A 17,706-nucleotide genomic window follows, 5' to 3' on the forward strand; every position below is an offset into this window, starting at 1 on the left:
ATCCGCGATTTTGATGAAATATTTGTTAACGACCGTCGACGCGAATCTTGTTTGAGCTAAGAAAATGTCAGAAGACAAACGCCGTGGAGAAGATGTGGAGGATGGGGGTCCTGGTCTTGTTTACATGCCATTTGTTATCATGGAGGAGATCTTGGACAAACTTAGGCTACTCGATTACGAACGACAATTCCAAATGAAGATGAAAATGAAACCCATTTCGAGACACTATTTTGCCATCCCAACAAACCCCGGCGAACAGTTCTTTATGTTCACATCTATATGTGCATGGCTTCTTCAAAAAGCAGGGCGGAATTTTGAACAACCTCAGGAATACGATGACCCCAATGCTACCATATCCAGTATCTTGGAGGAGCTTCGTCACTTTGGCCATTCGGTGGACTTTCCGCCATCAAAACTAAAGCAAGGCTGCGGTGAACACTGTATTTATGTGCTTGATAAACTTGCAGATGAGGCTTTAAAGTCTTCTGGGTTTCACTGGGACAAACCTGATTATCCACAGGAAGAACTCGAAGAGGAAAATGTTGTCGAAGATGATGCAGAGCTGACCCTGAATGAAGTGGAAAAGTCCATTTTTCAGAACGAAATGGAGGAGGAAGAGTTTGAAGAAGAAGAACAAATATTGGATTTGGAAGGACTGAAAAGACTCAGCCAGAAGAATCAACAAGTGGAACATTCCAAACCAGAAGAAATAATGGAGTCAACAACCGATGCGGCAGCTTGGAAGCTAGAAGTAGAACGAGTCTTACCCCAGCTTAAAGTGACAATCAGGAAAGATAACAAAGACTGGCGAGATCATGTTGAACAGATGCATCAGCACAAGGATGGCATCGAATCCTCGCTGACGGAAACTAAATCCTACCTTGACAAACTCCATGACGAAATTAGCCGCACTCTAGAAAAAATTGGAAGTCGAGAGAAATACATCAATAACCAACTGGAACATTTGCTATCAGAATACCGTGCTGCTCAGGATCAGCTCTCAGAAACAAAAGAAAGGTGAGGATTTTTCAGTGTTAATCTTAAATAGATAAGTATATATATTCATTGTTTATCATGGCTATTTTATCCAGTTCACCTGCTTTTGAAATTGGCATTTATTCTTGTAATAGATGAATGAAACATTAGTAGATGCCTTTCAAGCTTGGTTTTATTTAATCATAAGACAAATTTATAGTTAAGTTAGATATTATATATATAATATTTTTGACATTCCTTCTATTAATTTGTAATTGATTCATGGCAGTGATTATTTTTTTTTTATCCTTTTGAATACATAGACATTGAGAAGTATAATGTTCCATGTCACAGTCAACATCTATGCAACTACATGTACATGTAATGTCACATATTTTCTGAGAGAAATAGATAACCATAACTATGTTTTTGTAGTACAAGGTTGAAAAAGTTTGGTATGTCATGATTACCTTTGTATCTAAACAGGATACAAACATATTTTAGTTTTTAAAAAGAAAAGAAATTTGAAAAACCTGTGATAATTGGAACGTACATTTATGTGAGTGAATAATTGGAATGAGTAATAAATGAGTCCCCAAAAAAACACAAATATTTTAATTTAAAAAAATGTAACACTGTGTTACAGATACCGCCAGGCAAGTGGAGGCGTGACGGAACGATCTCGCATGCTGGCCGACGTGACGGAGGAACTGGAGCGCGTCAAGATGGAAATGGAGGACCGTGGGAGCAGCATGACAGACGGAGCTCCGCTGGTGAAGATCAAACAAGCCATCCAGAACCTCCGGAAGGAAAACGTCCAGATGGAAATCCGAATCGGAGTGGTGGAACACGTTCTTCTCCAGGCGAAACTGAAAGACAAAACTTCGCAGAATAAGGAAGTGCACAGTAACAAAACACAGGACACATTTGACTACAATGCCTATTAAAGGATTTTTTTCTGCGAATGAAATTCGTGGTTGTTCAGTTATTTATATGTGATAAATTATTCCATCCATTTACTAGTATTTTTTTTATATTGTGCAAGATTTTTCATTTATAGTTTTTTTATGTAGAAAAGAACACTTGATATTCTCTGAGATCTGAATAAAGCACAAACTAAGGTATTCTACTGCTTATTTGTTACTATACATGTAAATAGTATTATTATAATTTAAAAAAAAATTAAAGTATGATTTTTCCTTCGAAATTCTCTTTACTGTTAATTAAAGTTATCCTGATCTTGAATCTGTATGTAAAAAGCCTAAACAGGAGTAAGGAATGGCTTAGGACATACACATCTGGATATGTACATTTAAGTACAGTAAAATATAGTTACAGTCAACACGATTATAACAATTGTACATGTAAAATGAATTCAGTGTCATTTTCCTAATTTTAAAATTGTAAACTTATCCGATAAAGGAATTACAATTTAAAACAAATCAAATTGCTCGTCCATGGCTTTTAACTATAACCGTATATTCTACATGCATTGCTTTACAATCATATGTCAAACTCCTGAACTACATGTACATTGTAAATTAAGACAAGGAAGATATTCCAGGCCTGGGGGCCATACAACTTAAACAAGCTCATTTTCTTTCTCATTCTCACTTTTCCATTTGTATTATTCCTTTTTATTTATTCCTTTTATTCCTTTTGTAAAAGTGAAACTAAGATCAAAAGTGAGCTCGTCTAACTTTTAGGCCCCGGGGCCTGATGATATTGAAGTTATAATACATAAAGATCAATTCGTTGGGTGTATGCACAGTATTCAACAGTCTTATGATCGGCTGTATTTTTACCCTGTCCATATACACAAATAGTAATTGTGATTTTACATTTATGCCTACATGTTGTACCTTTAAAAATTTGTTATCATTTCCTTAATGAAAAAACGAATTCACGGGGTTTAACACTCCCATTTGTTAATTGATTACATAAAATTAAAAATTAATATACATGTAACATGTTTTATCCTAGTTTATCAGATATGTGCAATAAGAATAATTGCCATTATATTTAGTATATACATGTAAATGGTTAGAAATAAAGGAGGGTTGGCTGATTTTTAAAGAGAATCTGAATACACAAGCCGTTAGTTTTGCGAGTAATCTATCAGAGCTGCTCAATGTGAAAACAAAAAAAACAAAAAATACATACTTATATTTTACTGGCAATCAACCCCTCACCCCCCCCCCCCCTAAAAAAAAACAAGAAAAAAAACCCAAAAGAATATTCATTAAAGAACAAATTAAACGACTACACTGTATTCATATAACTTGAATCAGATGGAAACGTATGGAAGGCTTTACTTGTATGGAGAAATGATCTCTACAGTCAGCACACACAGCATGATAGTACACAGGCACTGAGCAAACCTTCGCAAATAAAACCTATCTTTAGTTATGCCTTTCAAAACAAAAATTCGTTTTACTGGTTATTTTTTTTTTATTCCAAATACATCATTTATTTACATGCTCCAGTGCATTTGTCTGTGATAACACTACTAATCAATTTTATTTAGTCCAATACAGTTCATCAATAACAATTTAATACTTAATCGTACAGTTGCTAAAAATTAAGTTAATATAAGTGATAACTTCATAAGGAATCATTCTTTGAGTATTATGAGGTGATCAAATACAGTCGGGCGTGATCGATTTATCATAAAGCCCTTCGTGCCTTATGGGATTTGAGCACGCCCGACCGTATTTGATCACCTCATAATACTCAAAATAATATTCTTTATTCCTTAATGTTTTTCTGCAACGTGATGCTGGTTTTTTAGGTAAGTTTATAAAAAGATGGAAAATAAATAATATATTGTAAAGAATGAATTCCTGTTTGTCGATTTCAGAACATCCCACAACTACCCCCCCCCCCCCCCCAATAGATCACCGCCATGTGAGCGATAATGATTATATTTCGTATTCTTTAAATTGCTATAAAAATATACATGTATGTACATGTATGTATTCATTCTGGCAATCTCCCGTAGATATATATTTACACGACCTTTTGTTATTTTAACATTGTCAAACTTTGGGTATATTAGTAATTTATTCAACCCTCATAATACTTACATAGTATACAGGTAATCTTGAATATGTATTATTTTCATCAGTAATATATAGAGCATTACTGTATTGCGATGCGGCAATTCACCCATGACCATTCTAATGTATGGACAACTTTCAGACAACAGACAGTGCATGGCTATATTGATCAAACGAGCTGCGGTACTTAAAAGATGATTAGTGCATGTTAATCAATCGAGAGGCAAGTCACTTTTGTCATAATTATATATATTGGCAAATATTTTTTTTTTTACATTGTTACAATTATTTGAAAATAACTATAAAAACAGGTACTTCCGGGTATGCATGTGTATGTATACAGAGCATTCTACTGAACTGTCAAAATCTCTCTCTCTCTCTCTCTCTCTCTCTCTCTCTCTCTCTCTCTCTCTCTCTCTCTCTCTCTCTCTCTCTCTCTCTCTCTCTCTCTTTCTCTCAATTCTATGATGTATGCAATTCGCATAAAATAAAAACAAATTTGATTAAAATTAACTTCACCGAGGAAAAAAGTCGGCTTAACAATTATGTCAGCAGACTTCAATATCAAAATTAAGAATTACCCGCGCGCGTCTAATTTCTTTTCCGCAGCGCAACGGATTACTGTTTTTACATGTATTTGTTCTGCATGCAATGCCATGCATTGATCTCGTAATATCCGGGGCCGGGGAGTTCTCAGACTTCTGGCGCAAAATGGCGATATAACTCGACATCTCGATAAACGAGTGATGCGATATGGAGATAAGTCGCGACACCTCATTTCCGATAATGCTAAATATATATACAATGCCGTGGAGTTTGAAATAAGCGACACACCCATCTAGTTATAAATGACCGCGCCCCGTTTGTTTTTGCTTTTGACACAAGTGCAATAATAGTTCTTTAACCTTTAGATGTCTGCGTCATTGGTTTACTACGTGAGCATTCACTCTCATAGACATTCAATGTATTAACATATTTTTTTTCTTCATTTTTTTTCTTTATTTGACAGCTAGATGTAGCAATGAAGATATCAAATACAGTGCTAGTAATTGGTATCTGGTATTCATGTGCCAGCAGAACTGATAGTATTAACTCGTCTGTAACATGTAAGTATGCAAATGGAATGTATGACAGGGTGCTCATATATACCATCCCTACCCTAACGGACCACACCCCTAACGCATCATATCACATGTACAGAGATATGCACATACGCGTACATATAATGGTCATATATGCAATATGTATGTAGCAATTCCCACCCATTTACCCCAAAAAGCAATATATGTAACCAAAAAAAAAAAAAAAAAAAAAACCACCAGAAAACCTCCCACCCTCTCCCTCACCTACCCTATGAATATCAACAAAAAGTGAAGACTAAACATTCCTTCATGTTTTACCGGGGCCCCTTAAAAACAATCATAAAAAATAGCGAAACAAAACTAAAGCCTCCCAATCATATGACATATGCATACTTAAATATATGTGAATATTCTGTAGTGTTTTAAAGCGACAATTGTTATAAAACTATATATATTTATTTCTACTTGTACAAGAGTATAACAGTTCTAATGTCGTCTGTACAATTTTATTTTTATATAATCACTGCCTTCAATCCTGATAGATGATGATGAACATTACAAACATTTTTTTTCACTTTGACGCACAGCAACACAAAAAAATAAAGACCATCATTCAAGTCTAAAATAGATGCATATGTATACATGTAAGTAAGTTTTGAAATTGAGGACAGCTAGCTCAGTCAGTGCATGATGTAAATCTCCCGGTGTTAGTCAGATTTAATTTGGAAGACAGTCATCTACATGTAAAGGAAACAAGAGAGGCGTGCATGTATCTTACTCAGATTTCATTAAAAACAAAAACAATATGAGCTGCAAAATTTTCATGTAAGAAATTTTATAGCAAAGTTGTTATTAACTGCTAATATGTGAAATCCTATCTTTGCTTTTAAACTTCAATTTAGTCATGTTTTTGTGGGAAGGGGTATTCAGAGACCTAGCTAGCTGCTTGTAGCAAAATTATAGATGACACTGTTGTTGTCGTGTAAAAGAAAAATGTGTTGACTTGTTTGCTACATATTCCTTAAATTATAGTACAGAATCTGTTTTTCTAAAATAAAATTTAATGACATATATTTTTATTTATTTGTCATGAAGATTTAAGTTTCATGCTTCATTATCAAAATAGCAGGTTTTTGAGGCAACATTAAATTGATAAAAAAAAATACAGCTTGTATTGCAGGCACCTCACGTTATATTTCTGGTCTCCGTAAAAAAAGTTATTGAACAAAAAACTATATATATATTGCTATTACTAAGACATATTCGAAGCAGGCCTTGTCTTAATTTATTTTAAATTTTCAACAATTTCCACTAGAGAGAATATACCAGTTCTGAGTTTTGTTTTTGTGTCGTTTTTTTGCTTTTTTTTGTTTTTGTTTTGTTTTGTTTTTTTGTTTTTTTTACAAAGTTTTGACTTAGCTTTTCTATATCGTCATCCAGCGACATAAAATTACTTTAACCTAACAGTATTAATTTTCTCCAATACAGCTCAAGTGAGAGGAGTTATCACTCTTTGATTAATTTCATAAAGTTAACATTTTCTATATTTCCAATGTAAACAAGTATAATGATCAGATATGATACGCTTTCACAACGTTAGATTTATTTCGGATTGATTATTTCACACTTGATACAGTACATGTACTTGTTGTAAGATATAAAATATTTAAATGATAGGAGACTGAAGGACAATGTTGCATTTTTCAAAATAAATAAATGAATAAAACAAAATAAATTAAGTAAAATTTGCATAAATATAAAATTAAAAACTAAAAATTTAATAAATCTATAATTCAATAGTTTTGATTTTTTTTCAGATACAAGCGTCGATGAAAATTTTTTTTACATGTATTATTCAAAATTCCTTTTCACAGATTTCTATGGCTTCAAATGCTACTTCGGTCACCAGCAGTTGACCGATAAATCCCTTGTTTTCGTCCAGTACAATGGGGCCCCCATTCTCTGTGACGAAATCAGCTTCCTGGCGGCCCAAGGCGACAGATACCAGCTGTGTTTTACACCTGTATACTTTCACGACCCCTACTGCCAAATTTTCATAGAGTATCTGTCATATGAGACGGGTGATATTCTTCAGGTGCTTGGAATTATTAATGCGTATCATTATAGTCCCCCTCTGTTACAACATTTATGAAATTGACATTGAATTTAGCTATATACGAGGTTATCCATATTCTTTAATATTAATAATTCTGTGATTTTTTTCTCTCTCTATATTCCAGATTCTTGAATGCCAGGACAACCACACCATTACCTGGTGTTCTGGGGAAACTTCCACCGTAAACGTCAGAATCAAGATGACGTCATCCGTCCGACAATGGACGGTGGCGAGGGTAAAGATTAAGCTCGAAGCCAAGCCTAGGACGACGGCGAAAGGTACATGTTTCAGTTCAGGTCATTTGTTGGTTTTCAAATCGTGTGCTCTAAATCCCCCCCCCAAAAAAAAAAAAAAAACAAAAAAAAAAAAACAACAAAAAAATAAAAAAAATAAGAAAATGAATAAATAAAATAAATAAATGAAAATTGAAATTGATTTTGTTCTCTCATTTATCCTAGTGACTGTTCACGGATAATATTTGTTTAATTCATTTCAATCTTTGTTGAATTAGATCTGTCTATCATAACGGTCGTTTGATCGATCATCTTTCTTTAATTTTTATTGAGATCTTCGGATTCTTCTGACATTCTTTGACTATTTATCCGTCATTCTACAAGTCTTCCTTCTATTTTCTTTGGTCCTGTGTAATCTGTAATGAATACATGCATTATTTTATGTTTAATGATTGTGATATAATCAAATGATTTTAGTTTTTATAATTGATCTTTTTTCAACTTCTTATCAACTCATACATGTAAACTGTACGTAGAATGGGCTAACTTTTCTTTTACTGATTAATTTTCTTTGTTTCAGAATCAGAGCTGTACAAAGAATATGGAATTCCTTCATGGTGCTTTGTCATTTTTGGGGTCGGAGGGTTAGTTTTCCTTTTGACTGTCATCATGATCGTAGTCGTCAAACATACAGGTGCCCGGCGATGGGTAAATACACATGTACATGTACATGTACTTAACTTAGCTTTTGTATTAACCAAAAATCCAAAAGGTCTATTATGCATATGCATGTTGTTGAGATATTAAACAACTGCGTTCGTTATTTGTGCTATATCTTTTTTTTTCTTGAAATGCAATACAGCAGGGTGTTCTAACTTGAGTTGTCTTGCTTAATTATCGTCTATTTGGACCGTCCGAGATTATATTGGGACATCACTGATGTAGATAAAATATTCTGCCCGAATTGAAAATTTTGTACATAAATATTGTTACACAAATTTCAATGTAAATTTAACGGCCTCAAACTTATATTATTTCATGTAAACTGGATGTTATGTGGATTTTTTCCTATCATTTTGAAGGTAAACAAAATGTTAAATGCTGGTGAAGCCGCGACGAGCAACTCTGACCTCCCTCCCACCTACCAGGAGGCCACCAACTCTAGACCAACATGTAGCCTATATATACGAGAACCATTGCCTCCCAAATACTCCGACATATTCAGTGACACGCAAAGGAGTTAGTGCATTCGAAATACTGCACTTCTAAAGACGTGCAAACCATAGAGGCCCGGACGTAAACAGTGAATTGCATTTCCCGATTTCTTTGAAACGACCATACCCAATTACTATGACCTTACCATTTTTAGAAGTTAACCTCATTTGGTTGGTGGCAAATGATAAAAAATATTAAATCATATCGGTTTTTCTTTTTTTTTTTTTTACCAGTCACTGAAAAGTGTTTCATTTTTTGATTTTAACATCTTGATTTGAAATAATAAAATGATCGGAAGTAAGTAAACGTGTTGTTAAAAAGAAAACAAAGATCACCCAAGTACCATAACCCAAACATAGGCCGTGAGGAAAATCTCGTATATATACATGCAAGTACTACACGTAGTATGCATTTGATTCAACTTCGTGAAATCGAAAATATGGCAATTACCACCCCGTTTTCTTACTGAGATTTTTCGACAAGGACTATGAAATCTATAATTTTTCAATAAATGAAAAAACTAAACTTTAAGATAATAAAAGTACATGGCCGGATATTGAAATGGTGCAAGACTCTATAATGGTGAGAATAATTTCCCGATAATTTGTTCGAGATAGCTAGCTTTGAATTCATTAATGAACTTTTATTAAACAGAAATTCTTCACTTCGACATTTATAATTGAAAAATAAGTAGACTGCCTTATTTTCTCACCTAATTTCATTTTAATTTACGCGGAAGTAGAGAAAGGTTTTGAAATACGGTCAATACTGAATTAATGTCAATATACTTTTGTTTGTATACTAGTATATTCTATTAACTGTTAAAATAATAATGTACAAAAATAAATCTAATAGAATTATAGCATAAATCATGCAAATATTATGGGTAATTCAGTCAATTTTGCAATTTTACCTTTTAATTTTATAACCTTTGAAACCCTTTTTCTAAAAAAAAAAAACACTGAATACATACTATAGTACTCAATATCTAAAAGAAAACAACAAAATAACTGAGTAATTTTTACAAAATTTTATACAGAAAAGTTTCATTTCAAAACAACTTTTTATTGTATAAAAAGAGTCTTTTTAAGTGCAAAATGGTCAAGAAAAAAAATTCAGTTTAATGCTGATATTTTTTTTCCTATCCTTCTATTCTATTTGATCATTGTGCATAATCTAAAACAATATTTGATAAATAGGCCTAATTAAATTGCGTAATAAAAAATACTGGCAACACACAATGTATGCCAACCCGGCTGGAACCATCAGTTGTATTTTAGGCGTAAAATAGTCAAAGGAAATGCGCCATACCTCAGAGGGATGACAAAGACCCCCCCCCCCCCCCTTTATATTAAAGTACGTTTTTTCCATTGATTTCAGTGATATACATGTAATTTTTAAATAAGAAATTCTTGATACAAAAACTTGGCGTACATGGTGAGTGAGATGCCTTAAGGGTGTTATTTACTCAGGGTTTGAGTTCTCAAATTCCGATTGTTAAAAAGTTCAATGTAATGAGTAAAATTTGTTCTAAACGCAAAAAGTATTTATGAAATGAATTATTATTGACAAAACATTCAATAGTTTTACTTTATTATGGAATTATGCTCAAACAAAAATTGACTTTTAGCCAAACAGAGGAAATTCGGACTAAATTTTGCAGATTTTGTTTTCTGCTAAACGTTTTTTGGCAGTAGTCTAATATTAAAAGTTAGGATTTTATATTTAAGTCTACGTAATTTTGCATATTTTCCGTTGGTTTTACCTCACTTATTCATCAAAATAATCTTATGGCACGAATAATAATAATATTGCAAAATGCTTAAAAACGATAAATTAAAGACATCATATCTCAAAATTTTGATCATTGACCTCATATAAATTTTATGCCCACAGAATAAGGTCAATATAAGTAGTTCAATATCATAAATGTTTTTGTATTATCATCATTCAATTTTTTGTAAAATTGAATCAAAAATGGGTAGGGATTTGAAAACTGATAGAGGAAATTCGGATTGAATTATTTTTAAAAATTGATGCTGAAATCTTAATGTTGTGTACTTATTTAGTGCCACTACCATTCGTAAACTGTATCTTATTTTTTAAAGTGTTTAATTATCTGTAATATTTTTATAATTAAGAAAATCTCAATGGTAGTGTAAAATTTTATGGGATTTTTCTTAAATTTTCAATAAATATTCAATGGCCATTAACTCAAAAAGTAGGTCATTGACCTACTTTTCTGAAAGTGAAAAATAACAATACAAGCAAAGGTCTATAACACACAATAGATGGTTTTTCATTATCATCAGTGGATTTTTTTTTCATTCTGAGTAAACGTCATCCTTAACAGAACACAAGGAATAAAGGAACAAACAAAACTAAATATGTAATAATTTACCATAACTATAAAACCTAGTATACAAATTACATCAAAAGTTGATTTTGTTGATATAATTTTATAGAGTGGAAGTTGATAGAATTAGATATCGTCAAAATGACTAGGCCTTATATTGCAAGATGTAAACTGCTCGGGATCGGGATCCTTTTAATTAAATATCAGGTGGGTTTGTTTAGTTTTGTCTTTTTCAGTTTTTGAGTCTTGAATATTAAATTATCTTAAAACCTTTATTTTAAAGAATTGTTTGAAATAATAAAGAAATTTCCATCATATACAATGCAAAAATACGCTGTAAAATTATTTGTAAATAATATGTTTTACGGTGCTACCGTTCTGGCGAGCGCAGCAAGAATTATACACATACCTTGCATCATTGTCAACTTATAGTTTTATTTAGGTATCAACGAACGTCAAAGAATTTTTGAGAGAGTATATTGCTCTATAATAAGTATGCCAAAGGTACTAATTTTAATGGTTATGATACATACAGCGCAACCCACTTCCCAGAGAGAGAGAGAGAGAGAGAGAGAGAGAGAGAGAGAGAGAGAGAGAGAGAGAGAGAGAGCCCGGTACCTGTTTGTAGGTGTGTAATTTCCCACTTTTAAATTTAATGGTCTGACTATATCCCATATCTACATAATTTTTTTAACTGTTTATTTTTTTATTTTATTCCTTTTTAATTTATTTCAAAATGTCCTATTGTTTATTTCCTCCCTACTCATTCATGCACAATTAGCTTAAAAATGGATCGATATGACAGTAAAGTATGGCTCTTGCTAATATATATACATAAAATCTCTATATTAAAAAAATTAAAAACAAATCATACGTACGTCAATGAGGCAGGTATCGCAGTCTGTACTGAAATAGCTAGTACACGCATTACAGATGTTTGATCCACCTCTAAATTTATCGCGGGAAATATAGCGCGAGTGCACTGTGACGTCATCCATGACTTTGTTCGTCTTTGTTTACGTTTCTCGACTCATTACGGAGGTATGGAAGCATGTAACAAATCTTTTGAGTCTCGCCAAAGCATATGCGGTACTCAAAACGTGTCTTCAAACTTTAAGTCACTGTAAATTACGAGTTAAAAGTCGGCCATTTTTGGCATAGCACCACGGGTGAAAACATTAGAGAGCATTATGGGACGTAGACAAAAAATTTTGTTTGATGAACTGTAGGTTTAGCTCGTTCTTTTTCCCGCGCACACTGGTTCTTAGAGCTCGCTTCGCTCGCCGGCGCTGCGCGCCGGCGAGCTGCGCTCGCTATTAATAAAAAATCGCCAGAGTACTCCATGTACTCTTTGGGGCTTTGGAGTTAGTTCTCTGGTCTGGTGGTTAGTGCCTGTCATCTGATTCTCGCCTCGATACTATTTCTTACAGAAGCCGGTATGTAACGTGTAGAAAAAAGCATACCCACTATTTTCTTGATAATTTCACCTTTGTGCATTCACAGGGACCTAAAAATTATGTAGAAAAAAAGCAAAGTTAAGAAAGTTGGTACCCTTTTTCTACAGAAGCCCATGTGCACTGACTTACAAGTCTGCATGGGACAATCATTAGATTTAACTATGTAGCTTAACGTAGCTTTAGTTGCAAATAATTTTCATATGATTTGATGTTGTTAACATTATATATTAAGTTTACAAATGATGAAGTACATGTAGCATATTTTTACTTTATGAATTTATGATATTGATTCTTTCAAAGCAACTTGATTTGCATGGGTACAGTTGTTTTTTCTTCATTACAGAACTTTCTCCATTGGAAAAATAAATGCTGAGAAGACATGAAATTTTATCAGTTCACTGCACAACTCTTTAGATTGAAAACAAATTAAGTAAATTTTATATCTAAACTTAAAAATTAAAGAAAAAAACCTGTCAGGCGATTGTATTTTACATTCAAATGTTTATAATCATGATAAATTTACTCTTGAATAATTTAGAAAAAAGATATGTAATAATGTTTGGATTTCCTTAAGTAATCTTTTCAAAAACAAATTGGCATGTTCATTAAATAATCTTTTTCAACAAATTATGTAATCAAGTTGGAGGGGTAACATTATATATATAAATATTGTTCATATTCACTCCTGGTCATCACTGGAAGTATTACAAAAAATCCACTTTCTAAACTTTTGTTGATTTGATAAAATGTAACAATTGTAACAGAGACAGAAAATATGTTCAAATTAATTAATGTGTATGTTTATTTTTATTTAGGGTATCCTTTAGACTGCCTGTATAATACCTAGCCATTATTGAGGATCTTAAAATGGACACAGGATCGGGCTATACCACTGATACAAGCAGTATAAGTACTGAACCTTCTGAAAAAAGGAAAGTTAAACAAAGACCACGAAAGAAAAGACAACGTTCTTCTGCTGGACCTAGTTGGGGTCCTTTAGAATCAGATACGAAAGAAGACTGGAAGTTAAGAAGTGTGTCGACCATCTGGACAATGAGCAGAATAAAAGACTATGGACTTCATTATGAAAACAAAACATCACCATTTTCTGATTTCTATGATTTATTTAAAGCTTGTGATGGAAACAATGATTCTGGATTTATTTTTCCTCTGGAAGGAGAAGAAAAGACTTTGTTAGAAACATTAGTAGACCAAACCAACTTGATGATAGATCAATATGGTGTCGAACGAGAAGATCCTATGATGTGGAGCTCAAAAACATTATTCAACTGGGTTAGATTGAAGAAAAATTGTAAGGAGGCAGTGAAAAACTTAACACAGAATATTCCCACCAGGTATAATCAAAATTTCTAGTTTTTGTTGGTGTTCATGGTGTTCATCTTTTAAACATAAAATGTCTTTGCAAATTTATTAAACATTCTGGAATGTGGGGTACCTTTGGCCCAAGGGCTTTCTTTATACCAAAATAAAGAACATATATTGGCTCTTGAATAGAAAATATGATAATGAAAGGTGTTTTAGACCTATATCAAAGTTATTAATTTATTCACTTCACCAAACTTTAGACCTATATCAAAGTTATTAATTTATTCACTTCACCAAACTTTATACGGATGGTGCATTTTGAGATAGATATGGACTAAATAGACTTGAATGCTGAGCCTGAGCCCTGGGTTTCAGATGCTGAAGGAGGTTATTAATAACAAATTTGGATTTGGAGCATACATGTATCATATTATTATATCTAATTAGCTTCTGGTAATTATCTACCCAGACTTCTTTTAGTGATGCTTCTATGTATATGGACTTAAGAGAAAGCTTTAGATATAGAAGCTGATCTTGATTATGAAAATGCTAGGACAGGTTGAAGTTTTTTGGTGCCAATCTTAGCATGTTGAGTAAGGAGCTAATTAGTTAAAAGGGAAAACAAGGGTCCTATCAATCTCAATAATAAGGTTTTGATACATAACAGCAATATCACGAAATTAAGTACTTGTGTAAAAAAAGGATTTTACAGTATAGTAAATGCCTTGTTTATGTGAGATTTGTATTCTTTGATTATACAGTCATGTTTTTGTATGCAAGAAACTTTACCTCTTCGCATGTGTTAACAGGATTTTTGGGAAGAGTTACATAACTGCTGCCAAGAACAGATACTGTAAGAGGCATAGAAAATATGGTAAATGTTAAAACACATTAAATGAAATGAAATGTAGATTGTCTGCTTGATTTTAAGATTTGAACTAGACTGAATCCCCAGGGATAAGAGAGAAGACACTACAGGAGCTCAGCGTCATCATAAATGAACATTGTTACTCATGTGAGCAGTGTGGCCCATGGGCCTCTTGCTTTTTCATGTTGCATGTATTTATAAAATGTATAAGATTTATTTTTTATTTCAGAAATCCATTGTTGCAGGAAAGTCACTTTGCCCTAAAAAAGTTTTACCATGCACTGAATGATCACTTTCAAGAGAGGATAGAGAATTACAACTCATCAACTGAAGTTACAAAAGAATGTTACACTGATTTATTGTCAAATTTTCTGGAAGTTTTCTTGTTCACACCAAGGTATTTGAATTCACAGTCTACAAATTAGATTTGCATTAACATGATTAATATATTATGTTTGTGTACATGCATGCATGTTAGTTTGTTTAGAAAGCTCGCTTGAGCCAAAACTTAATATGTAAACTTTTCTGATTAATAATTGTTTGTTGTATGTTTATGCTATGTCCTTTGTTCATGTGCAGTGTGTTAACATTGTGGTAGTGCCCATGAAGAGTCATTCTCTCATTCTCTGAGGTTCTCTTTGTTTCCAATGAGATGAATATGTTTTTTTAGGCAAACATTTTGAAAAGCTATTATTTGTATATTTAATTTATAGTTTGACTTTGTTTTTATTATTGTAGGCGAGGTATGCGGAAGTCAGTTCTGGAAATAACAGGGAAAACAGAATCAAGTGTGCCAGACCTTCGTCTGACAAATGATACTGCAATGAATCTCTTTGTTATAGAAGTTATGGAGGTAAGTTGTGCTGCTACAAATATTTTTTAATGGAGAAAAACAAGAATAGTAATCAATATGTTTTTCCAACATCCATCCAGGTGACCTACACACATTCCTTTAAAAGAGATATGTCAGGATAGTCAATTCAATTTCATTATTCCCATTATGCGATTTTGTTATTTGAACACTTAGTCAAACATATGAAACATTTTCAGTAATAAGTATTTCATTTAAATAATTTATGTCTTTTGTGGTTTTTGTTGTTGTTGTTGTCATTTATGTCAGCATTGTAAATATTTCACATTTTCATCTTCTTAAGAACCACTTGGCTAAATCAACTAAGCTTAGAAAACAGCATCCTTAGGCCAAGGGGTTTTAAGTTTGATCAAACAAAAAGTCATGCTTTATTTCAAGGGGAGATAATTAAGAACATGCTATTGAAAATTTGTTGATGTTTTAAAAAAAATGTAGTTCTCAAAAGAATTCTCGGTTAGCGTATACTAGTATTCAAGTTTGTAGAAATCATGATTACTGATAGTAGAAAGGGGCCACAATGGGGGTCAACTTCTTACACAGGAATATCTGGGGGGGGGGGGAATTTTTATATGGTAGCATTTTCAGGTAGTGTTAAATGAAGTCTGTCCAAACTTTGATCCCCTGAGATGTAGAGTCAGGTGACAACAGGGGGTCAATTTCTTTTTGTATGAGGAAAAAATAAGGATAACCTTTATTAATTTTGCCTCGAACACCACATGGCTAAAAAATTGTCCTTCAATAGTTAAGATAAAATAAATTTTTGAAATAAGATTTAAGCTTTGAATCTTGAAATAAATTCATTTTTTAAGAAGTATGAAATCAAATTTTGAAAGTTTGAAGTATGACTTTTAAGTCAAATTTCTCAAAATGTCCTTTATTCAAATGCAAATCAGAAGATATCTGAGAGAACTTATTTATCTTTTGTCATCTTTATTGTCTACAGATACCCTGTGTGGTACTTGTTAAGTTTTGGTTTGACATGAAATTTAGTGCACACATTTATTTAGGTAAAACAAGTTCAGTGCAACCTTGATGAGTCTGTACCATTTGATATCAACAAAGAACTTAATGATAGACTTCTCGGCCAGCATGCTAGAGAGTTGCTGATAAATTATCAAAAGACGTCTTTTGGAGATTTAGAAGCTGCATTAGGAATTATCTGCATGCAAACTTCGGTATGTACATTTCGCTTTTGCTTTAAACTTGGTTATTTATCATGCATGTTGGATTAAAAGAGATGTTTAACGTACTCAATTGATATGTGTGTTGAATTTTCATGATAAATAAAAAAATTTTTTGGGGGATTTGTTGTACATGCATATGTAAAATTACCATTTCAAGACCCAATTGTGCTTGAATATATTTTTTTATTAATTATAAAGCAGCCAAAATTCTTTAACACTTATATCAATAGCTATAGCTGATCTGCTAAGGAGATCTAAAAACTTTGAAAATGCTGGATGGCATGTCCATAACTACAGATCAAAGTACTGAGAGTACACTTGGGAGTTGGACTTATATCTTATATTTTTTTCTGTTTTAATAATAAAAATATAGCATTTGCTGTATGTTGTTCTAAACTTCCACCCCAATCAGCAATGAACTTGCCCATGTAGTGTCCAGTTTTACTGCTATTTTTAGTTAAGGGAACCCTATCACTGAACATTGATCTCGATGCTCAATATATAAAGTCAAAATATCCAGCACCATAAAAGTCAAGTTTTTTTAAAAAGATAATTACCAAATTCTTTTTACAGATTATTTTTACTTGCTTGAAGATGTCCTTGGTGCATTATGCTAATATACAGCAATATGGTACAGACCTGGTGTCTAGAGAAATCAAAGGGGATGATAGCTTCCGTATGCTAAAAGATGAATCAGATGAGAGGGAAGAAGAAGGTTTCAATTATAAAAAGTCAAAACGGAGGAAAGTTGTGTTAGAACAAGCCACGGAAGATGAAAATGATAAAGAAGCAAGAAATAGTGGAACAATATTTTACACGAAACCGTACAATTACCTTGTGTCAAAAGACAGAAGACAAATAATGAATTTTTTATTTTGGATCAGAATTAATTCTCGTAGAAACTTTTGATGGTACTAAGATTCAGATTTGATTGTAAAAAAGAATACCTTAGTTGATCTTTCAA

At 32.7% G+C, this 17,706-nt stretch overlaps 3 protein-coding genes across 4 annotated transcripts; all 3 read left to right on the forward strand.

The window, feature by feature from the left end:
• On the forward strand, positions 1–2,104 carry LOC105322936 (intraflagellar transport protein 57 homolog). Its single transcript, XM_011421842.4, has 2 exons — positions 1–1,017; positions 1,622–2,104. The coding sequence occupies exons 1-2, from the start codon at positions 65–67 to the stop codon at positions 1,920–1,922; spliced, it is 1,254 nt and encodes a 417-aa protein (XP_011420144.2). The 5' UTR covers positions 1–64; the 3' UTR covers positions 1,923–2,104.
• Positions 2,105–4,139: 2,035 nt separating this feature from the next.
• Positions 4,140–8,884, forward strand: LOC105322934 (uncharacterized). The gene is made up of 6 exons (XM_011421841.4): positions 4,140–4,257; positions 5,048–5,140; positions 6,991–7,211; positions 7,357–7,510; positions 8,046–8,173; positions 8,548–8,884. Exons 2-6 carry the CDS (start codon positions 5,056–5,058, stop codon positions 8,707–8,709), a joined length of 750 nt encoding a protein of 249 aa, XP_011420143.3. The 5' UTR covers positions 4,140–4,257; positions 5,048–5,055; the 3' UTR covers positions 8,710–8,884.
• Positions 8,885–11,273: 2,389 nt separating this feature from the next.
• Positions 11,274–17,706, forward strand: LOC105319230 (uncharacterized). 2 transcript variants are annotated; one of them, XM_034449251.2, is made up of 7 exons: positions 11,274–12,472; positions 12,837–12,923; positions 13,309–13,848; positions 14,917–15,084; positions 15,426–15,540; positions 16,566–16,733; positions 17,316–17,706. In XM_034449251.2, exons 3-7 carry the CDS (start codon positions 13,361–13,363, stop codon positions 17,649–17,651), a joined length of 1,275 nt encoding a protein of 424 aa, XP_034305142.2. In that variant the 5' UTR covers positions 11,274–12,472; positions 12,837–12,923; positions 13,309–13,360; the 3' UTR covers positions 17,652–17,706. The 2 variants fall into 2 exon arrangements, with proteins under 2 accessions (XP_034305142.2, XP_065937941.1); XM_066081869.1 differs by lacking the exon at positions 12,837–12,923.

The sequence above is a fragment of the Magallana gigas genome, chromosome 4 (assembly GCF_963853765.1).
Source record: "Magallana gigas chromosome 4, xbMagGiga1.1, whole genome shotgun sequence".
NCBI classification, from domain to species: domain Eukaryota; kingdom Metazoa; phylum Mollusca; class Bivalvia; order Ostreida; family Ostreidae; genus Magallana; species Magallana gigas.